General features: G+C 45.3%; 1 protein-coding gene across 2 annotated transcripts in view; it reads right to left on the reverse strand.

Moving 5' to 3' along the window:
* Positions 1–20,008: 20,008 nt before the first annotated feature.
* The window catches only part of cUnh5orf15 (chromosome Un C5orf15 homolog), a 26,112-nt gene continuing 21,950 nt past the window's right edge, over positions 20,009–24,170 (reverse strand). For both annotated transcript variants that reach the window (XM_083640695.1, XM_083640694.1), the window contains exon 3: positions 20,009–21,918. In XM_083640695.1, the coding sequence (XP_083496821.1) occupies positions 21,784–21,918 (135 nt within the window). In that variant the 3' untranslated portion in view covers positions 20,009–21,783. The remainder of the gene's footprint in view (positions 21,919–24,170) is intronic.

Here is a 24,170-nt window from a genome sequence, read left to right on the forward strand (position 1 = left end):
GGTGGGCCAGGGGCGTGGTTTTGGGGAGGGTTTTGGTGCAGGACAGGGGTCTGGGTTGGGGGAGGGGTTTGGTGCGGGGCAGGGGTCTGGGTTGTGGTAGGTGCTTGGGTTGCTGGGTGGTGCTCATGCTCTACGGTGACGCGGTATACAGTGATGTTATTAACGTTAGGCCGCTCCCCTGGAGCGGTGGGAGGGTGGCCCATCTGGACTACTGGCCCCCCTGCAAATGTCAATGTGCTCTTCCCTAGGTCTACTGTGCATTGGTTTAGCGTCAAGTAGTCCTCCCCCAGGATGCAGGGCCCCGCCATTTCTACCACCCACACGGGAAAGTTCACTGTCTGTCCCCCCACTGTTATCATTACGTACCCCCTTCCCCTCATTGGCATCAACTCACCGGATACTGTCCTCAGCAGCTGTGCCGCTGGCTGCTCCAGACGCGTCCCCTCGGGCATCATGTTGACGTTCACCAGCGTTGCCGTACACCCCGTGTCCACTAGGGCGACACAGTATCTCCCCTGTAGGTAGACTGGAACATGGCAGCCGTTCATCGTGCGCGGCCCGCTCTGCATGCTGACAGCTCCGGCGATGTCGTCTACTTCAGGGGAAGGCGGAGCCCCACCTCCCCGTTGATGTCGGTGGGCTCCCTCCTGCGACGACGTGGCTACGGGGACTGTGACATCGGAGACCCGTCTCGCCCCATCTGGACGGGCCCTGTGCCGTTTCCCTGGTTCCACGTTCTCCGGCGGCACTCTGCTTCCCGATGTCCGGGGCGCCCACAGCCCCAGCAGATCGTGCTCCCTCTGCCCCAGCTATTGTTCCGCGGGGTGGGCTGCCGAGCGGGGTTGGGCTGCAGGGTCGCGCTGCGGAGCAGTTGTTCTTTTAGCTGCTGCACTGACTCGGACATTTCTTTCACCATGTTGCCTTGCTCTGCCAATGCCATCTTCCACGCTGGCTCTTCTTGTAACGGGCTCTCCGCTGCCATTCTCACCACGGGGGCAGCTCTCCCCGCGTCGCTGTCCATGGCCCAGCCCTCCACTGTCTCTCTTTCAAACGCCAACTCCAGCACTACTCCTAGTGTCTTTGGCCGTTGCAGCATTACTTGATCTCTTAGGCCTCGCGGCACGATTGCCTGGATGAAGTAATTTCGGGCTAACTCATCCAGTGCTTCTGGCGGCAGCCGGCTGTATACGCGCCGGCTGAGGATCTCAATGTCTGTTGCCAGCGCCCGCAGCGACTCCCCTGGTCGTCTACGCCTGTTACACAGTTCCGCGACCACAATGCCTTCTTCTTTGCATTGGCCGAAACGCCTCCTCAGGGCCGCCATCACCACGTCTAAGTCTTTTGTATCTGCCATTGCCGCCACACACGTTATAGCTTCGCCTTCGAGGGACACCACCAGGTGACTGGCTCTCTCCTCCCTCGACCAGCCATTCATGTCCGCTGCTACGTTAAACATCGTGCAATATGGCTCCCACTCGCCTTTACCGTTGTATTTCAGCGGCGTCACTTCCTTCTTTCCCCGGCGGCCGCCGTCCCGTGTCGCCTCGATCCATGCCCCGTCCTTGTCACTGGCTCGCAGGCTAGCCTCGCTGGGCCGCGGCATAGCCTCCATGGCTATGGCGGCAACGTCAACAGGCTTGGTCTTCACTCTCACCAGCCCCAGGTTTTCCGCTCCCTCTCCCGCTTCGCTGACCCGCGGGCTAGCTTCTCTGGGCGTGGGATAGCTTCCGTGGCTACGGTGACAGCGCCGTCTAGCTCGGATTTCATCCTCACCAGCACCCGGCTTCCTACTGTCTGCTCCGCTTGGGTCTCTGTAGTAGCGGCTGCGTCTACCCAGTCATCCTCCTCTTCGGACGCCAGGCTGTCTGCCCCGGCTCTTTCTTTTCCTGCCTCTCGTTTGATTCTTCTCCGCTCTTTCTTCAGGAACTTGTTCACCATCTCGCCGATTCTGGAGGCAATATTCACCGTTTAACTTCTGACGCCAATGTAGCGTTCCTGGTATTGAAGAGGCAGAGGCTTCTTGCTGGTACAGGGTTCTTTATTCACAGTTATTCATATTTACAACTCTCGGCGGTTGTCACGCTCATAGCTAGCAGCTTCTCTCTAGGTGGTATCCGGAGACTGCCCGCGCATGCTCAGTCTCCCCCGGAAGTCTCCCACAAGCATAGTGTTCCCCCCAGTAACACTCCCACACATCAGTTCCTATCTGTAGTCGAGACACTTCCATTGCTCACCACTATGTGTAACACTGATTCGCTACAATATATAGACATGCAGCTCATGTGCATTTAGACATACAGTAGACTGCACGGCGGCAGTGAATGAAAAAATGTGTCTTACATTATGCTGATATAGTACTCCAAATGTGTTCTTTCACTTGGGAGTAACACTGATGAAATCTTCCGTCATGTCTCGAATAGCATCATCAATAGCCCCGGCCCCGGCTAGCAGGGTAACAGCGCTGCTACAACTTGCAGTCGCAGCAGTTGCATTGGTTGAAAGTTTCGCCCTTTTGCTGCTGCTGCCGGTGGCGGCTTCACAAAGAAATCTGAAATTCGGCTTTCACAGTTAAGTGTGTGCGTGTGCTGTGCTCTCTGACTGCTCTGTCCTCTCACTCCTCATTCACTGTCAATGTGGCCCGCCTTGTTTTTTGACAGGAAGTGTCTGTCGCGTGTGACGTAAAATAGGAATAATTTATTTAAACGTAACTACTTAAGACCCATTTTTAAACGATTTATTTTATTTTTTATTTGTAAACGTGCAATACTTCCAGCATCCACCAGTAGCCGTAGCACCCTCAGCACCCCCACTTCCCACAAGTGGCGCTCGCTGCAGTACGGGCTCCTCCTCCCTGGAGCTCCAGAGGGGAGCAGTTTTAGCTCCAGAAAGGAGGACCTGGGGCTCCATTGATGAAGCCAGCTGCAATGCTGCAATGAGGAAACTCACTCCCGGTAGAATGTGTCTGCTTTCAAAATAAAATGCAAATAAAGGTGTTTCAAATACACAAGTAAAAGTGTTGTTTTGCGTGTCCGCCATGTGTAACGTTGTTTTGGTTTTTAAATGTGAGACATACTGGTTATTAGAATCATTCAGTTACTGGAGGCGGATCGCATGAGCTCTTTGCCAACACTCCCAATAAAAATACTATAAAGTGCTAGGAATCTTTTAGGACTTCATAGCCTATTCATTACTCATTATGAATACTGTATACAATCATCCAGATTCTCTGAATACACGTGAATATCATACACATTTCTATAAGTACAGTATATAGGAATATAGCCTACATTTTACTTTAGATCAGATTTACTTTCAATTTAACTCTCCCCGTACAATTGATCTGTGTATAGCTGTATATTTGAGAGCTCATCCATCCTATTAGAGCCCCAGGACTGGAACATCTAAATGGGTCCAGTCCCGGGGTTCTAATCAATGTCTTGCTTGCACCTGCTTTATTTCCTGCCTTTTAGACACAAAATGGGTGATTTGGATGGGATGTGAATTGCATGGTTAAATCAGCTAATTTTATTTAATGGGGGGGATTGTATCCGCAGTGGGAGTGGTCCCTGGGAAATGTGGTTTGGTACATAGTGGTACAAACCTGACTCTGCCAGACGGGGTTATAGTGGTACTAGGTCTGAAAAGTTTGGGAACCCCTGCAATAACTGATGGTTGTTTTGTCAAGATCTTTATAGACTTGGCCCATCATCCTGCTGGACTGCAATTGGACAACAGCTCCCCTTTGAACTCTCATATGAATTTTAACCTGGCAGTTGCCTTTTATCTGGTTTTGACTGTTTCAGGTTCTTTTTTATTTATGTTTTTGGCGCCAAACTTTTATGTGTGTGTCATTGATTTTGCTTTGTTGGCCAAGACCCCGATGAAACAAATAGACATTTAATCTCAATGGAGCTAGCTGGTTAAACAAATGTTGCATAAAAAAACAGAATGAACAGCAATATTGACATAAACATAAAGAAGAAAGACACTGGAAACGCTCCAGCCACTTTCAATGACCTGATGCTGAAAGTGATCAAGGAGATCATTTAAAGCCGTCTGTACATGCATGTGCAATTTATCAGCCTCTCCTGGTTCAGGCCCAAAGGGAAACATTTAGCAAGAGTCTGTGATGTGTGAGGAGAGGAGGAAGTAGACATAGATAAATCTATAATCACCTAAAGCAGTGGTTAGTCAACTCGATTGGAAAAACGATAGTGTGGCCAATTGCTGTTCTCCGCCGTAAGGAACTTCTGCCTTCTGCTTTGTTTTTACCACATGCGCTGCGCAGCGCAGCACATGGTCAAGACATCGTTCTTTGGGGTGAGTCATTCATTCACTCACTCATTCATTCATTCATTCATTCATTCATTCATTCATTCACGCAGTCAGTCAGTCAGTCATGGAAATCTTATTTTGCTTGGTGACATTCCCTCTCGTTTCCCGACGACGGGGTGGTGTGTTTCTCATGCTGCTTTAATGTTCACCCCTATGGTGTAGCCACGGGTGTGCCAGTGCCAACCAAAGAGGCAGCTGGTACACCCAAAAAAAAGGAGGGGGGGGATAAAGTTTTTTGTTTGTTTGTCTGCAAAACACATCAGCTGTCAAGTGTCCGACTGTCCGCTGACCTATGCCTCTATGCCCCAGAGCATCATGGGAAACTAGCTAAGCTGTCTAGTAAAGGAAACAAATAGGGTGCCAAATCAAGAAGACATGAAACAGAGCTCGCTTTTAAGCTTTTTCAACAAAGGCAAGAAACGTCGCATTGACGAAGAAGATGACTCGTCGCCCTCCCCCTCAACAAGTGCGGCTTTACGGCTTGTAGTGCACCCCTTCCCCCACCTGTATTGGTGGTGGACAGTGGAGAGACAGGCGATGATGAAGATGATTCAGCCGAAACAATGACGTTAATAACAGCGGGGGACGCAGCCAAAAACACACCGGTGGTTTGTGCAGCAGCAGAGCCAGAGGACACTAACACTACAGATCTCTCTGCAGTAGACGAACCTGCATGCCAACCAAACTTGCATTATTTCGTGACTAGAACACTCTTTGGTGAGATACAAAGTGGTTTTACATGTTGCCAAAACATTTGGGGCCCTATCTTTTCAAAAGCGCTAATTTAGCGTTTGTGCTCGTTTAACGCCATGTGCAATGCAAATTGGGGGCGGACACAAGCGCATGCCTGTGATAATTGTACTGGGCATTGGCTGCCAAAGCAGGCGTTTCAGCGCTAAAATGTGGTGATAGATGGTATTATGCTATCGTCAGCAGCGCGCAATTACTTTGCTAAGAGCTTTGAAAAGGACCTCTTGTGCGCAAATACCTCGCTGCTAACCCTTTTGGATATGTCATTACGCACAGCCTTGCCATGCCAGGACATCAAATTATGCTGCTAAAATTGGGTATTAGCAGATAATTCAGTGTCTCTGTCCTCGCACGAGTGAGTACACTTTATTACGCATGGAGAGAATTACAGCATATTGCATGCCTCGCACAAACAGCCATTGCGAGACGGGAATCTGATTGGTTTTGATTGACGTAATGCCCAGCATTGCCTGGCCACACCCGTGAATAATTCTGGTAGTTAAGACCGCCCAAATCCCGTTTGCGCAGGCATTTTGGGGCGCAGATGATTTTGGCACGGCTCTAATTTGCGCTTGCGACACGTGGCGTGAACGTTTGCGCACCCCGCCGAGAATTGCATCCCCAACATATTTCGGGGCTGTTTTAACTTAGAAATCAGGGAGGTCACGTCTACCAGACAATTATATCACTTTTAAACAGTTACATTTCTGTATAAATCATTACAAGTATGCTCCCGTGAGGTGGGGATGCTTTTTTTTGCTGCTGGGCGGGGGGAGCAAAACTTGGCAGAACACCTGGCGAACGGCGCAAGGCGGACTGCTATCTTCCCTGCCTTAAGGCAAGCGCTATTAGGGGATAGCGCCTGTCGGAAGATAGGGCCCATAATGTCTTAGACTGTTTTCAATAATGAAGACCAGGGGCCCTATCGTTGCAATCGGCGTAGAAACTGCGTTTAAGGCCTAGCGCTAGGCCGCCTGGCGCAGTTAGTGGGTGTGGACCAGCGCACTCGCTATCTTGGTATCGGCGCTACACGCAGCCTCAACCATTATAACCACGCCTTTTAAACGTAAAATTATGCACAGGCCGCTCATTGGAGAAGTGCAGTACGCTTGCCTTTTAAGCTCCAATTCCAGGAGAAATCCGGTAAAACCAGACAAAGCCAAGCCTCTGCCCCCGCCCCCCCCCCCTTCCTTCATGAGAAGACGGCGGCGCCGGGAGAGGGCGACTCGCTGGGAGCTCCATGACTTCATAGATAAATAGGCTTTTTATTCTAGTGTAAACGCGTTTTGTTTTGATTTCGTTGCTTCGACTCGCTTTGTAAATACCTATTGTATATAACAGTGTTTTGAATAGTGTAGATAGTGGCGTCTTCGCACTTTTCTTTGCAAGAAACTGCACGGACGGCGGGACCCCTTTGTTCGCTCTTTGTTCGCCTGTTCGCCCGTTGTTCGCTACGACAACACCCGCTTCCCCACAATGGAGGAGGGCAAGGACGCGGACGCGGATACCAGCGTCGGGATAAAATATAACAGGGACGCACTGATCCAAATCAGGAACGAATGGATATATCGACTTTATGGAATTTCCTGAACTCGTAAAACAGCACCGGAGGAGAGGTAAGCGAGGAGGGATACTCGCCCGCTTAAGAAGACGCGCGGACAAGCCACCTCTGCCCAGCATCCTCCTGGCAAATGTCCAATCTTTGGAAAACAAACTTTGTGAACTAAGCGCGCACAAAATACCAAAAAGACATAGCGCGATGTAACGTTCTGTGCCTAACGGAAACCTGGCTTACTCCTGACACAACGGACCATTCTATCGCGTTACCAGGATTCAGTGTATTCAGAGGAGACAGAAACGAACGATCCGGTAAGATGAAGGGAGGGGGCGTTTGTCTAATGATTAACGTAAACTGGTGTGTAAACATCACAGTCATTGGGAGATACTGCTCGGAGGACCTTGAATATGTAATGCTTCAATGCGTGCCGTTCTGGAGTCCACGAGAATTCACGACAGTAACCGTAATGGGGGTATACGTCCCTCCACAAGCAAACGCCATGGTTGCACTGAAGGAGCTGCAACGAGCGATCAGCGCACAGGAGGCAAAACAACCGGAAATGGCCCTGGTGGTGACTGGTGATTTTAACAGGGCAAACCTGAGAGTTAGAATGCCCACGCTGTACCAGCATGTCCATTTCCCCACCCGAGGCAAAAATACACTGGATAAATGTTACACAAATATCCGCCATGGCTACAAGGCCGTACCCCGCCCACCTTTCGGCAAATCAGACCACGCCTCCATCCTGCTGGTGCCCAGGTACCAACACAAACTGAAAAAACAGCCCCCGGCATTCCGAACCGCCCACTGCTGGTCAGACCAATCAGACGACATCCTGAGGGACTGTTTTGACCAAGTAGCATGGGAGGAGTTCAAAGCGGCGGGAGACCTGGGCGCGTACGCAGAGACGGTGTCATGCTTTATAAAGAAGTGCACCGACGACATAGTCCCCACAAAGAGGGTCAAAATAATGCCAAACCAAAAGCCCTGGGTCAACAGCGACGTCAGGGCTGCCCTACACGCCAGGACCACCGCCTTCAGTTCAGGCACACCAGAACAATACAAGCAGGCACAATATGCCCTCCGGACCGCTATTAAAAAAGCACAGAGAGATTATGGAAGGCAGCTGGAGTCAAAACTGGACACCAACAACCCCAGACACCTGTGGAGAGGTCTCCATGCTGCTACAGACTTCAAAGAGGTGAAACGACAGAACCCCAGCACGTCACCCACCCTACCGGACGAACTCAACACGTTCTACGCTAGGTTCGACTCCTCTGCCAGAGCGCCTCCCCTCCTCCCCCCCCCTCTCCCACCCCTCTCCCACTCTCCTCCCCCCCATCACCTCCCACCCTCTCCTCCCCCCCACCACCCCTCCTCCTCCCCTCCCCCCCCCCGCCACCTCCCTCCCCCCATCACCCCCCCCCTCCTCCCCTCCCCCCCCTGCCACCTCTCCCCCCTCTCACCCCTCATCACCCCCCCCCCCCCTCCGCCCCCCTACCACCCTTCCTCCCTCCCCCCCCCCGACCACCACCCTTCCTCCCTCACCCCCCCGACCACCACCCTCCCTCCTCTCCCCGCCCCCACCAAAACCCCTCCTCCCCTCCCCCCCCACCCCTCAGCACCCCCACCCCCTCCCATTCCCACCTAACCACCAACCCCCCCCACCTCCCAACCCCCACAGATCCAGACCGCCCTCTCACCATCACTGAGGACGAAGTGTGCCGGTCGTTCCTGCGTATCAACCCACGCAAGGCGGCCGGCCCGGATGGCATCCCCGGGCGGGTCCTCAAGGCCTGCGCCCACCAGCTGGCAGCCGTATACACAGACATCTTCAACCAGTCTCTCTCCCTTCGACGAGTTCCCTCCTGCTTCAAGGCAGCAACAATCATCCCCATTCCCAAACAGCAAAAAGTGACCAGCCTCAACGACTGGCGCCCAATAGCCCTCACGCCAATAGCCAGCAAGTGCCTTGAAAAGCTGGTCATATCAAAGATCCGCCCACACTCCCCCCGGACCACGACCCGCTACAGTTTGCATACCGCCCCAACAGGAGCACAGCGGATGCAGTAGCACACGTGCTCCACACCGCCCTGTCCCACCTGGAGGGGAAGGACACCTATGTAAGAATGCTGTTCGTGGACTACAGCTCAGCATTCAACACCATAGTACCCTCCAGGCTGGTAAGCAAACTCAGGGACCTGGGACTAAACACAGCAATGTGCGACTGGATCCTGGACTTCCTGACAGATCACCGCCAGGTGGTGAGGGTGGGCAACCTCACCTCCTCCCCACTGACCATCAGCATAGGAGCGCCCCAGGGGTGCGTCTCCAGCCCCTTCTGGTACGACCTCTACACCCACGACTGCGTGGCGACTCAAACTTCAAACACCATCGTGAAGTTTGCAGACGACACAGCAGTCGTGGGGCTGATCTCGGGGGGCGACGAGACGGCCTACAGAGAGGAGGTGAGGGTCCTGGATCAATGGTGCCAGGACAACCACCTCTCTCTGAACGTCTCCAAGACCAAGGAGATCATTGTGGACTACAGGAGAGGGGGGGGCGCACACCCCCCAATCACCATCAACGGCACAGTGGTGGAAAGGGTGGACAGCTTCAAGTACCTGGGAGTCAACATCCACCAGGACCTGACCTGGGCCGGCCACACCGCCACTGTGGTCAAAAAGGCCCAACAGCGAATACACGGACTCAGGCGCCTGAAGAAATTTGGGCTAAGGAAAGAAATCCTCAGGGACTTCTACAGAGGCACCATTGAAAGCCTGCTGACTGGCTGCTTCACCGCCTGGTACGGGAACTGTACCACCATGGACCGCAGGGCGCTACGGAGGGTGAGGCGCGCGGCCCGGCACGTAACAGGAGACGAGTTGCCAGAACTGCATGAACTGTATAACCAGCGGTGCCTCAGGAGGTCCCTGAAGATCATCAAAGACACAAACCATCCCCACAACAGCCTGTTCTCCCTGCTACCCTCAGGGAGGAGATACAGGGTTCCAAAAGCACGCACAAATCGCTTGAGGAACAGTTTCTTCCCGCAGGCCACGAGACTCCTTAACATACACAAATAGTGTAGTAGTCGTACCGTACCGTACTGCAGCTGCTACCATTATGTATGCCTAATGTTTAATTGTATGTTTAACAAGGTACATGCTATTTGCACCTGTATGTCAGATACGTCGAATTTTAAATGTCTGAACACGTCTTAACGTATGCACAATGCCTAATGTTTAATTGTATGTTTAATAAGGTACATGCTATTTGCACTGTATGTCAAATACGTCGAATTTAAAATGTCTGAACACGTCTAACGTATGCACATGACATGTGCACCTATGTGCAATGAATATGCCACTGACTTGTCTTATCGCTATTCTGCCTTATTGCCTATTGCTGCTTAGTATTGCTTATTGATGCCTATTTCTTATTGCCTATTGCTCATTGTTGCCTATTTGTACTATGTCGTAAACGGAGTCCACAGCACAAGAATTTCACACGTGATACTTGTACCATGGAGTGACAATAAAAATCTTGAATCTTGAATCTTGAATCTTGAATCATCCCCTCTGTCTGTCTCCATATATAGGCTATTATTCCATATTATTATGCTTCTCAAACCAATCTAATTGCAGTTTAAATACTGCAAGCATGTAAATACGCTACATTATAGCAAGATCAAAGTGAAAAGAATGTTCTAAATGCATCAGCTAGAAAAATATAGCCTATCCCTATATGATGAGATTAATTAGATTTGTGAAAGTTCGTCCAGAAAGATATCATTTTCTCTCCCCTGCTGCAGGTAGGATGATGCACATAAATATACCCTACATTATGTAAAGTCATTGCATAAATGTGTTTTTATTGTAAAACTAAATGTGAAGTAGGGCCAAGTTATTGGAGCGGACATCACAGTATAGCACATGACAGTAGAAGCGCGTTCCGCTGTCACTTATCTAAATCACGTTAAATCGACAAGGGATATATATAGGCCCAGGATGACATATGTTTCACATAGGGTGGTGTTTTCATTTCGATGTTTTATTTGGTCCAATATTGAAATGTTCTACAATTGCAGGTTGTGTTACCATTACACATGATTTAGATCTACCTTTTATATCTATTTCGGCTCATTTGGTTGCTATTTAGTAGCGAAATGGAGTACCACAATGCATGCTGGGACATGCCAGGCAGTGAACTTACAACTTCTTTTTCCTATGGGAAGTGTGTTGTGTCTGTCTAAGCGAGGGAGTCAGAGAGAGAGAGAGAAGGGTGACAGAGAAGAGGCACAAGAGCGCTCCTCGCAACTGGTGCACTGAATAGGCCTGGTTTCAGAGAGAGACAGAGAAGGGTGACAGGGAAGAGCGCTCCTCGCAACTGGCGCACTGAATAGGCCTGGTTTTCAAAAGCGCAAAGCGCTAAATTTACGCCAGTTGGGAAGATATCATTAGGCCGGCATTTAAGGCCGACACGCCCATTCTCGCCCATTCAGGGAGTGCGCCACGCCAATTCCGCCTAAAGCGCATTTGCCAGCGTAAAGCCATGTTGATATCTTCCCGAGGCAGGCGCAAGGCACGTTTTTTTGCGTTTAAGGCCCGTTTTAGCGCCGAAGGCCTGTGGGAGAATAGGGGCCTACTTCTCTAGTCAATGTCTGATTAACCATCCCATTCACTAATCCATTGTTCCTTTCCATTCATCTCTCTCTCCCCCTGCAGCAACGCCCTGTTCGGTTACATCAGCCATTCATAAATATGCACGCCCCCTTTATCCCTGTCCAATCAATGTCTCCCACGCTTTCCCTCTCTTCGGCTGCTGGCCAATCACCTAAATGAAGTTCCATATCAGTCTTCTCGTATTCTGCAAAGCTGTAACTCACCTTGTGTGTCACCCATAGCTGCTGAAATCCTGCGTAGCAGTCGATTCGCCCCACCTCCTCCCCTGAACACCACCAATGTCATGGCTCCAATAGAACTCTCTATGGGGGTTCTCTATCCTATAAATATCTGACGCCCTCCTCACGTCTCAGAGGAGCGTCATCATACCATGGAGTCATACGACAAATCTAAGTGTTGTTTGTTTCATCATTAAAGTTTATTGTACTTTCCTTCTAGTCTCTCATTATTGAAACAATTTAATTGACTGCTTCTATCTGCTAATAATGAGTGTGAAAAGGAGCAAACCTTGATGGTTATGGTTATATGGTCCTATCTTCATATTCCTCTAAATCTGGCTTGAAAAGGCTAAATTTGTTTGCCTATCGGCTGCCACCAAATGCTTCGCTCCCTGGCACACCCTGTCTTTCTGTGGCACACCCAATGTGCCAAGTCTGGGTACGCCAGTGGTTCACCCCCGCCCACTTGGGGCGCTGTGTGAATTACAACGAGCGCACCTACACACACACAGACTACAATGCAGGACCACTTCAAACCAAGGGCTGAAAGAAAATCACGATTAATCAGCCAGAAATGCCCCAAATGGCAACCTGGACAATTTGTCGGCCAGGCGAGCCTCGACATGGCTGTGAAGGATTCTGGGTGAATTAGCGGATGTTATTGTGGCATGTTTGGTCATGTTTTGGCTTGCATTGACTGCGGGGAAGTGGATACTGGATACTCATGTTAGCAGTTAGCATGAGCCAGCAAATAGCCTACAGTGTGAGCTGGCCATGACCAAACTGAACAATATATCAAACAATGTTCCATAACAATACAGTCAAACAATGTTCCATAACAGTAGTAACGTTAGGCATATTTACGACTGTTACATTATCCACACAAGACTGGAATGTTATTACTGGAGCTTCTTGGTGGCAATTGACTATCTATATTAGTTGGCCACGATTAGCATCAAGCTAACGTTAAATAAATGACTGGGTGGTACATCCATTACCTCCGCACATTCTCCACACAAGACGGTAACATTAATACTGGAGCTTCTTGGTGGCAATCGATTATCTATATTAGTTAGCTGTGATTAGCATCAAGCTAACGTTAAATAAATGACTGGGTGGTACATCCATTACCTCCACACCAGCAAGCAGCTAATGTTATCTAGCCGGTCAAAACCACATTATCACAGTAGGTAATACAAGGTCTCTCCATTAACCCGAAAACACAGCTCTGACTCTAGTTTTCCCCCCGACGCCAACCCCTGACTTTTCACTGGACTCTGTGTTGTTGGTTGCGGACATTCATTAGTTAGCTAGCGAACGTAACGTTCTTCTTCTTTGTTGGTGTATCTTCTTCTTCTTCTTCTGTTGGTTTTAATGGCGGTTGGAAAACCATTTTCGGGTGCATTACCAACACCCACTGATCTGGAGTGTGGACTAAAATCTATCCTCTCTGTGATTCGATGCACACAAACAATTAATTCCTATCACACAATAAACACAATAATCATAATTAAATAATAAGGAACCAAATAACGATTATAATCAATTTTCTCAGATTCTATTTATTAATCTAGTTGATATTAAATGCTCCAGAAGGAGTATCCAACACTCATCCCCTGAAGGTTTTCTTAGAGTTTGGTTTGTATATTTCCGGCTGGAGCCACTATGAGAGGCAGGCTTGTGAACGCGCACAACGTAACATCCGCCAAATTTCCCGGGAAATCTACCCCGTGAGGAGCAGAATTCTCCAGCGATAGCTTTGGAATGGGTGAACGCAGAGAGACGCGGCTGGGCTACATTTTTAAGTTACGGAACGGAGCATTCACTCATTTGCACACACACACACACACACACACACACACACACACACACACACACACACACACACACACACACTATTATAGGCTACTTGAATATTGGGGAGATGTATCCTTTATCTCACCCTGGCCTGTTGTATCTTTGCTTTCGTCATGACACTATACAAGAAGTAGCACAAATAAAATGGAATAACATATTGCCATGCTTTTGCGTCACTCCATCCGTGGCTGTACCCCATCTAGCCACAACCCAGGGATGCCTGCCCCCGCGGTTGTCACATGATGCACGTGGTCCTGGGCCGAATTTGCCCTTGTTTTATTTCTACTTTCTAGAATTTGTTAACCATTGAAACCCCTTTGTCTGCAATGCCTAGTTCACACACTTCCACACCTCCCAAGTCTCTGCTGTGGCACTGGAGCAGCTGGCGGTGAAGTGTCTTGCTCAAGCAGGCCCGCGGGAAGTAGATTTTTTCCAATTTTTTCCAATTTTTTCCAATTTTTTTTTACAAATGTAATTAAAAATATTTTGCAGTGCACTATGTTCCTTTCTTGTTTAAGAATGTTTCGGGAAATGAAAATGTAGCATATTTAAATAGAATTATCAACAATAACAATCAAGGAAGTTACATGCTTGTAGGCTAGAGAAGAAGAAGCGCGCATGCACGCACATGTTGTGTTGAACCAACCAACAACCAATACGAATTGTTTAATCTGGCAATAAAGAAATGTGAACTTGACATGCTATTTTAATAGCCTACTCAAAAATGCACCTCCCACTATACAGCAAAGAGAGGAGTCAATGTTTCTTGATATATGCCATTCAGATCAGAATAATTAGTCTAGTCATTAAGTTTGCTGATAATATTTCTATCATGTTAAGTCTGTGTCATGTTAACTGGTGTATTCAGAGCAAATAGGGAGATATAGAGCATTATCATCATGCTATATATCTCCCTCTTTGCTCTGAATGAGTGAGAAAAGGAGAAAATACTGAATAATTACATCACAACAGTATCCTAATGTTGATTTAAAATGAGATATTCCTCTAAATATGGCAAAAAAATGTTAAAAAAAAACGCCCAATTTTTTTTCGGCGGGGCCCTTGCGGGCCCCACCGAGAGTCCCTTCCTCCCAGCACCCCCTGCTTAAAATGACTTCCAGCGGCCCTGTGCTCAAGTGAGAGAGGGGAGTCCTACATAACCCCTTGGAAGAAGTCAAATTCTTTTCAGTATTTAGCAGAGGTATGACCAAGTCAACTTTTTGCTCAAGTAAGTCAGTCTCAAGTCTTGAGGCACAAGTCTCAGGTACAGTAGATCACCAAGTCAAATCAGAACAAATCAAGAGTCCAGCATCAATTTATTATCTTAGGGGGGAAAATATATATATATATATATATATATATATATATATATATATATATATATATATATATATATATATATATATATATATATGACTTTTTAATGCAATATGGTTTCAATAGGATATAAAAACCTTGTAAGAGCATCTTCAGTTCAACTTCTATTATTAGTTTCAACTTCAATAAATTCAATCATTCCATACAATTCAGAAAAGGGAATTTAAATGCAGTCGTCTATAGTGGAACAAATATGATGGTTTTTTATCGTTGTTAGTGGCGGATAGTGGAGGATCTAAGATTGGGCGTTTTCAATGGCTTTACAAATAAGCTTAATTTGTTACGACTTACAAAACTGATGGATAGTGCAAAATTATAGTGACCCCTGCACCAACCATCTGTGTTTGATTTCTAAGTGAGTCTCTGTAGATCCGCAGACATTTGCCATTTTGTCTTGGGACTTTGCAATAAGCAGACCCTTCTTTACTCCATTAGTAACTGCTGTGCTTCTACTAAACATGCTATCAATCCTTGTGTCCTTAATGACCATGTATCACAATATGCATCAGAGTTGAGTCGAGGCAATTCACTTCTGCACTATCCCCGATTACACTGTCTGATAGTGTGTGTGTGTGTGTGTGTGTGTGTGTGTGTGTGTGTGTGTGTGTGTGTGTGTGTGTGTGCGTGTGCGTGTGCGTGTGTGCGTGTGCGTGCGTGCGTGCGTGTGTGACACTGCAGACTTAATCACAATGTGTTTTAAACTTCTGCTGGAAGATAAATTGCCTCCGGAAGGAAGTTAATGTTTCCCTAATCTGCTCCCAGTCTCAGAGAGCCATTCCAGGCAAGAGGTAGACTGTAATTTTGAATTATTATCATCATTATGTTACTGTCAGTAATCTCACATTCTGATCTCTTTTATACCCCCCCCCCCTTACACACACACACACACACACACACACACACACACACACACACACACACACACACACACACACACACACACACACACACACACACAATTTTCTTTTTTTTCTTCTTTTTTGCAGCAATCAGCAAGTAATGATCTATTTTTTGGGAAAGTATCTGAATGTGCCGTTATCATTAAATAATTACATCACTATATTCCCTTTCTATGTAATCACTTACTCCCTGACCCTGAGTGTGGCACAGCACCAGTACGGTAATAATCTGCATACTCATTTTTCTGAACACAAAGGTCTCAGTTTCATAAACTTTGTGATAACCACATACCTTATTTCAGGCATCTAACCAAAATCCCCATACAAAAAAAGCCCCTTTTGATGAGATAGCCCACCTGGGCAGTGGGCACTGAAGACATGGGGGAGACACACCCACTGCGTCCCAGGCCAGAATCAAACCCAGGACCTTCTAGCTGTGAGGCGACACCGCTACCGCTACCACACATGTAAACATAATAGACAACTTAACAATAAAGGTTAGGCTACTCATATTATTGTATTGCTCCATTCTAATGTCAAGGCCACACAGCAAACACAACAAACCGTGAACTGAGGAACTGCTGATGAGCTGAGAGTGCCTTTAAAAAGCGAGCTTGGATGTGTTGGAGGAAAAGGGTTTAGAGTGAGTGTGTACATTTATACAGTTACAGTATACAGCAAACATTTTGACCTTGAATAGATGCCAAAATGAGAGTTGACACAATGTCCGGTAGTCATCTACAGCTGCATCGTTTTGTGAAATCAGGACCTAAATATGTTTCTGATATGATTTTACCATGTCACAAGGTCACATTTTGGTCATTTTGTGTATGTTTGGGTTGATGTCATCCTCGCAGACTCCTGAGTTGCGTCCTGGACACGTCCCAACCTGCCTCAACAAAGCGGGCTTGTCGACGTGAGATATCTCCTTGACCGCTGCCACAGAGGAGGAAGCTAATAGGCCCGACGGCCTGATCTGATCAGTCCGGCATGTGCTTTGATAAGACCTGGCCTTAACCCAACTGTTTCATGCGCTGAGCCTTTGCCCGCCACTCCATATATCGACGTCTCTGTGAAAAACAGATACCTGCTGGTGCTAGAGGAAGCAGCAGGCAGACCTAATCTAACAGATGCTGAAAATACAGAAGTCATAACAGGGAAGCCAAATCAGTCAATGTCTGTCTAAATTGTCCTTGTCCTGAGATCAACTTGTTTTATACGATGGGGGGTTTTGGCCAAGCAGTCTAGTCGGTCGAAGGTGCATTCCAGATGTGCAGATGATTCCTATAATGCTCCATAAGGCTTGTGATTATTTTCTTTGCACATAAAAAAACATTTAACCAGGGAGATACAGTAGATAGAAATCTGTCTTAGTTTCTCCTTTTTCTAATAGTTAACTCATTGAGTGCCAATGACGACTTTAGTCGTCAATTCATTTAGTGACGTAGAGTGCCATTGACGACTAAAGTCGTCAATTGCGTTTTTTGACGGGGGGATGTCGATCTAAGCCTCTTACATCGTGTCTTACAATATGGGAGCTATTGAATGTGTCTAACCTATTTTACAGAACCCTTAGGTGGCTACAGTGCTCTCCAGATTACAGAAATGTCAGGAATACAGCCTGAAAAAGCCGTGATCAAAGAGAAAGCGCTCATGCTGCAGCCCAGAGCCATGTAGATTGCTCTGGCTGCTGCTTGACGGTGCCTGCCAACAGCAATCAATCCACGCACACAACTGAGCCCCTCTGCCTCTGTCTGTCTGTCTGCATATAGTTTCTCCACACGATTACCCACCAGAAAGGCAGCACCCCACGCCGAAGGGCCAAACCTTTACCTGCAGTCCCGTTTGGCATTTCCTTGTCGCGCTGTGAGCTGTCGCAGCGCTGTCGCGCTGTGAGCCGCACCGCCCGCAAAAACGGAGGCTCCGAAAATAGACCTGGTGCGTGTGGGGAGGAGTTTGCAGCTGAGTGGGGGAGACGGGGGTGGGGCACGCAGGCTCCACAGAACTACACCAGGTCACTACATCAGAAAATATTAGCTAGAGTCAGTGAATGTGCTTGAAATGCTGCATTTCACAAAAGGCTGAATATCTCAGCTCCTAGATAGAAATGCATGTTTTTGCTGTTTTTGACCTATCTTCTCCGGCTGATAACTAAAGAACGGAAAATGGTATCAATAAACTTTTTTTTGCTGATGATACAATAGAGTCTCCTTGTTCTTTTTGCGTGTTCGGTGTTTACATAGTAATATCACACAATATTCTGTGGGCCTCGAGAAATCACTGAAAACGCTCTGAAACTCTGGCACTGGGAGCGTCCGTTCTCCAAAAGTGGCTGGCACTCAATAGGGTTAGGGGTTAGGGTATTAAAAGAAAACCTTTCCGACAGTGTGTACTGGTAACTGTTAAAAGCCATAAAAACACTGGCGGGGGGATGTTCTTTTCTGTGGTTATGAGCGGTTTGGTGATGCAGGTGATACTCACGTTAGGGTGTAGTGGTAAATACAGAGGTGGGTAAACTGTCCAAGGTGAGTAGTTTCCCCCGCCCCCTTGTTTCCCCTCATTGATTGATACAGTTGATCTGAAAATAGAGTAAACTCTCAGCCTCATTTCAAAGAGGTTTACTTGCGTTTACCCTCCACTACACCCCTGATGTGCATCTTGTACCTGTATGCAGAGGTGGAAAGTACTCAAGTACATGTACTTGAGTCGTTTTTTGAGGATTTGTACTTTTTAAGTATTTTTATAATGCTATACATTTACTCTTACTTGAGTAATTTTAATAATAGATATTCTACTTGACTATTTTTAAATGTACACTGAGTAAATGAGTAAATTTAGATTTTGCACACCGCACTATGAAAACAGCACAGTAGCATTGGGACTGCTCGCTTAGCCTCGCTAACAGGTCCAGAATCACTTCCGCATTTAGGGTGCCCAAACTGGTGGCTTGCGCCAATTTAATTAGACAAAGAAGATCAAATTGTAATGATCCCCACCTTTCACTGACAAGTGGTGCTATTTTCATTATTTTTTCTATTTAGGAATTGTGCACTTTTTGACAGAAACATGAAATTCCACACAAAAGAAATTCCAGCAAAAGAGAGAAGTCCTCAATGCCACAGGTGAATCTATATGTGTGAATGTCATGGTTGAATAGCAATTGATATAAGCATATCTCTACTATCATGTCCATTTTTTCCAGTTTTTTTTAATATATACTCTAAACCTCTAGACCTACTCTGATTATTAATTAAATTAAACAACCTGACAAGGGAAAAGTATTATTTATTTTGAACTGTGTATAAGCATTAAAAGGTTGAGAACTATTAGTACTACTTTCAAGTTTTGTCTGATCCATTTGTGAGCGTACACTGCCACCCGATGGTAAACCAAATCACTGCAGCAGTCTTGCTCCTGACATCACTGCAGTTCATCTCATTTACAAAACAACAGCATCACGCAATGTCACAGTGGCTGCATTCATTTCACTGTCATGTTTGTAAATTATTTATCTTAGGAATTAAGTTAAAGAATAGGACAAATACATGAGTGAGTTATTCTTGCATTTTGAAGATAAATTACACTTCAACTAAGTAGCTTATTTGCTGCTGCTGTTTTTAAAATCAAATTAAAATGCAAATTGTTCCACACTGCTTCCACTGCTTTTAGCAGAATTTATTTTTATTTATTTATTTACCTATGCTATCCTACTAATAGATACAACCTCAAATACACATACAGTTGAGGTCCAAAGTTTACTGTGACTGAAGTAATTAAAATTATTTTTTTAAATACTCCACACATTTCATGACAGGTAAAAATATATATATATAGTTTGGCAAGTCAGTTGGAACAGGTACTTTGTGTATGACAAGTCATTTTTTCAACAAGTGTTTATAGACAGATTATTTCACGTTGCTATAATTCACAATATCACAATTCCAGTGGGCCAGAAGTTTACATACATAAGTTGACTACACCTTTAAACAGCTTTGAAAATTCCAGAAAATGTCATGGCTTTAGAAGCTTCTGATTGGTGAACTGACATAATTTGAGTCAATTGGAGGTGTACCTTTATATATATATATATATATATATGTGTGTGTGTGTGTGTGTGATGCACAATAGTAGATGTCCTAACCGACTTGCCAAGAGTGTGTGTGTGTGTGTGTGTGTGTGTGTGTGTGTGTGTGTATATATATATATATATATATATATATATATATATATATATATATATATATATATATATATATATGAAATGTTATAAATTGTTTTAATGACTTAATTTAAAATGGATTGACTGATTGATGAAACAGACAATGAGACTAGGCTCCATACACAATTGTGCTTTATTGACCAAATAAAAGAAAAAAGAGATTGTACAATTTATATTAGAGGGTAATCCCCTCTCTTCTCCACTCTCACTTTAATGGCACAGTGCAACTCGCTTCAGCTGAAGAGAAGTGATGCCAGCATGAGACTGATAACAAAAATGTGGATTCCATCCTGTCACAGATATGGCATTCGAATTGAGGGCATGAGACGGCAAAAGGTTGACCAATTTAAAAAAAAACACTGATTAAGGGAGGTGATATGGTCTTCCCTAAATAGAAGAAAGAGCGCTATGACTCTACAGAAAGACAATGCGGTGTATTTTTCATTAGGCCACAGAGTGCAAGAATTCCCCCCAAAAACAGACAACACTGCACCCAGACTCTATTCTAGTCGGAGGTAACTGAGTGATTGTTCAGAAAAATAAACTTCTCACCGAGCGGGAGGGAACGCAGACATAAACTTGCCGCAATGAAAACCATAGATCGTAAATGATTGATTGAGACTTCACCGAAGTCATAAAACAAAGGAGGGCCGGCCCTGGGATTTGTGCATAGCTCAATCTGGGCAGTGGTAGTAGTAGAGGTACGGTATGAGACAAGTTAAATCAAAAGTGATGCGCAAACAGGGAAATTCTGGCAAGTAAAGCTTCTCCTGTATGTTATATTAGCAAGCCCTAACCATGAAAATATGTCTTCACCTAAATGACTTCAGCACAAAGGCTATGTTAGTTTCCCCCTCAGCAGAGAATAGACTAAACAATCACAGAAACCGTTTTCCCCTTCGGCTTGATGCACATTTATTATGTAACAAGTATCCCAGGGTGCATGTATGTATATATCTATATATCAATATATCTATCTATCTATCTATCTATCTATATCTATATCTATATCTATATCTATATATATATACACGTATATATACAGTATATATATATATATAACTTCTCTCCACAAATATAGCTTCAATATTCTTCAGAATAAAGTACTTTTATTTGATATTACTGACAAACAGTGCCAATTAAGTTTAATGGAAGCCATTTTGTAGCACAACCAAATGTGCTAAAAGTCAAGAAGGGTGAATACATGTAGTTTTTGGAGCAACTATTCCTCGATTGCTGCTTTAGACACAAACCTAATTGAATGTTTCCTGTACACAAAATATGCATTGCGCAACTGCAAGAGCAAATCCATGTCTTGTTTATCTGCTAGAGAGAGAAGTCTATTAATCTTGGGGTAAATAATAAACTATATAATTAAGCATTATATTATATATATATATATATATATATCTCAAAGTTATACTGTATTTACATGTAATCATTCCTACTCAAAGTGAGCATTAAGCACAATAAGATTGTGTGCACAAAAAGAAAGTAAGCATGTGGAAGGACCATAAGGCTGAAACACTCATCCCATTAAGACAGGTAGAAACCCCCCAAAGTATAAACCAAAAGATTAATTCACAATATGTCACTAATTTAGAAAAATCGTCTCATGGGTAAGAATTATGAGAAATGATAGCGTTAAGAAATAGCAAAAAAAGGAATACTGTAAAAAAAAAAAGAAGAAAATCCTGCTCTAAGCAGACATCAACAAAGAAATCGCGAACAAACAAAATAATTTGTGGGCCAACATGGCGCTCCCTGCTGTGGGAGCCGGCCTCCAGCCTCGGGGCAAAGCAAAGCATCTCAACAATGTGAGCGGCCAGGCAGGAAGGCTGACTGGCTCTGTTCAGTCTATGGAAACAGGCTTTGTGATGGTGGATCAAAAGATGTAGTCCCGTGTCATCTTGAGGGAAGGCATGGCCTCGTTGACGTTCTGGTCCAGGCGGTGGTACTCCACGTTGTTGCGGGAACACAGACTCTCCCTCCAGCGGCGGCTCTGGGCCAGGAGGAAGATCTGACAGGAGGAGAGAAACCAGAGGTAGGGGGGGTAAATATACCTCAGCTTAATATCAGAGAGGCAGAATTGCTGACCGAGGAGAACCCAGCTGACAAATTATCTCTTTGTTGACAGACAAGTAGAAAGGGAGAAAAGACCATATACTTGGAAGTCCATTACTTTTATTGATTTGTTTATCCTTTGTGGATGCCAGGCCATTGGTCAAAATGGTCTACAACAGGGGTTTTCAAAGTCTGCAATATAAAAGCAATATAACTTCTGCAATCTCCAAATAGCAGAGGCTGCAATTAATTGCTTAAGAAAGAGTGGCAGCAGGTACTCTTTTGTCCATGAATCAAAACCATTCATCTTAAGCCTAGGATACACTAGACGACTTTAAAAATCTTCACAGATTATGAAAAGACCGGGGAGTATACACTTACACTACCCGACTGGTTCCTGAAGATTTTTATGATGACTGAAAAACTGGGGGTCATACACTACACGACTGCCTCAGACGAGGGACCATACACTAGGGATGGGAATTTCGACTAATTTCCCCGCCGACTAGTCTCAAATTGTATTTGCGACTAGTCAACTAGTCTATAAGCAAGACAACTCGCAATTTAATATACATATTAAATAAAAACTTTAAAAGTTTAAAATGCAATTTTTTTGTGTATTTAGGAGCTATTTTAGGCCAAACATTCAGTACAAGCTGTTAATTCAAATTCTATTGATGTAACAACAACTGACTGAATAAAGGTGAACAAATTAAAGAGAAATACATTTCTGATACGTTTGCCAATGCAATGCATGGCATTTATTATGAATATTGTTGTAGGACGGAGTTCCAGCGTGTCTTGCATAATTGTGTAAGCTATTTTTATGAAGGTGCTATATAATTTATGTTTACGTTCTAGACAGCCAATGCACTGTAGGCTCTTATGTTGAAGACAGGAAACGGAAGTGTGTGTGTTGTTGTTGGGGCACTTGACGCTAGGTTATGCTGGAAGCGGAAGAATAATAGAGCTGGCGTCTCATGCTGAGATTGTTCAAGATTGGAGTTGCCCCGTTTATTGGTTTTTATTTCAAAGTATTCACCTTATGTTCAGACCTTACAGTGGGCCAAATTCTTCCGGGTCCTTTTAGCACTTCCGGTGGTCACGGCGCAAAATAAGAGAGTTGTTTTTGGAGTGGACAGTGAAGGGGGTAAAATAAAGAACGTAGCCTACTACTTTGAGCCGGTACACAGCAAGCAAGCGAGTATCCACTGTTAGCCAGGTCAGATAACGTTATCGTCGACAATGACGAGCATTTTCTTGTAAAACATACCTGGACTCCAACAAAGAAAGCTTCAGATAGTTTTCTCTCCTCCGACTTGCGTTCGAGCCACTAACGTCAATAAGACCCACAGACGTTAACGTAATTCCCTGGAATGCAAGACTTAACGAGCCAGTTACATGGCATTGCATTCTTAGACATTGCCGTTTGCTTTTAGTTGGTATGTTACATACAATTGGCTAAATTATTAGTTAATTCAGAGTTAGATGCTGCTCAGCCTGTTTACAACGAGGCGGAGGCGTGAAGAACAAGATGCAGCGTTTAACCGACTAGTAAAATACTAAACGGTTAATAAATGAGTAGGCAGTTAAACGATTAAACGACTAGTCACGCACATCCCTACCATACACTACATGACTTGTCACAGAAACTGAGCCCAACTGAACCACAGCAAAGTCACATGAAAACAATGAGCTCTCGTGGCTAGTAACCATATGGAAGCTAGACAATTTTACTTTCAAAATAAACGCGCTCATTTATTTCTGCATGACTCACTACAGGTTAAAATTTACTTTTCGAAGGGACAACATTATGTCCATGTACAACAGGTTTCTCTGCAAATGTTTTCTTTATTTTCTCTTTGGTACACCTGTGGGCAATACCATCAATGTAGGATAAGCAGATCCAGGATCTGTCCCTTGATCTGGTTTGGCTTAACCAGATAATTGCATCTAGCTAGATCTTCTTCTTTTTTTCCCATATTTTATTTTATAATTTTCAGAACATAGAAAACAAAAACAGGCTCAGACAAAAAACAAACAAAACATACATATACCAACATTAATATTACAAACTAGCGCTACCAGCCGCATCAAGTTCCCATGTGCTTGTAAGAAATGTGCGTGGAATCCCATGCAAGGGGTCCATGAGAAGTCAGCCGAGCAAGTTACTTGTCGTTCTTAACCTCATTTAAGTAGTCTAGAAAT

The sequence above is a fragment of the Poromitra crassiceps genome, assembly GCF_964638095.1.
Source record: "Poromitra crassiceps genome assembly, chromosome: 1".
In the NCBI taxonomy this organism is placed as follows: domain Eukaryota; kingdom Metazoa; phylum Chordata; class Actinopteri; order Beryciformes; family Melamphaidae; genus Poromitra; species Poromitra crassiceps.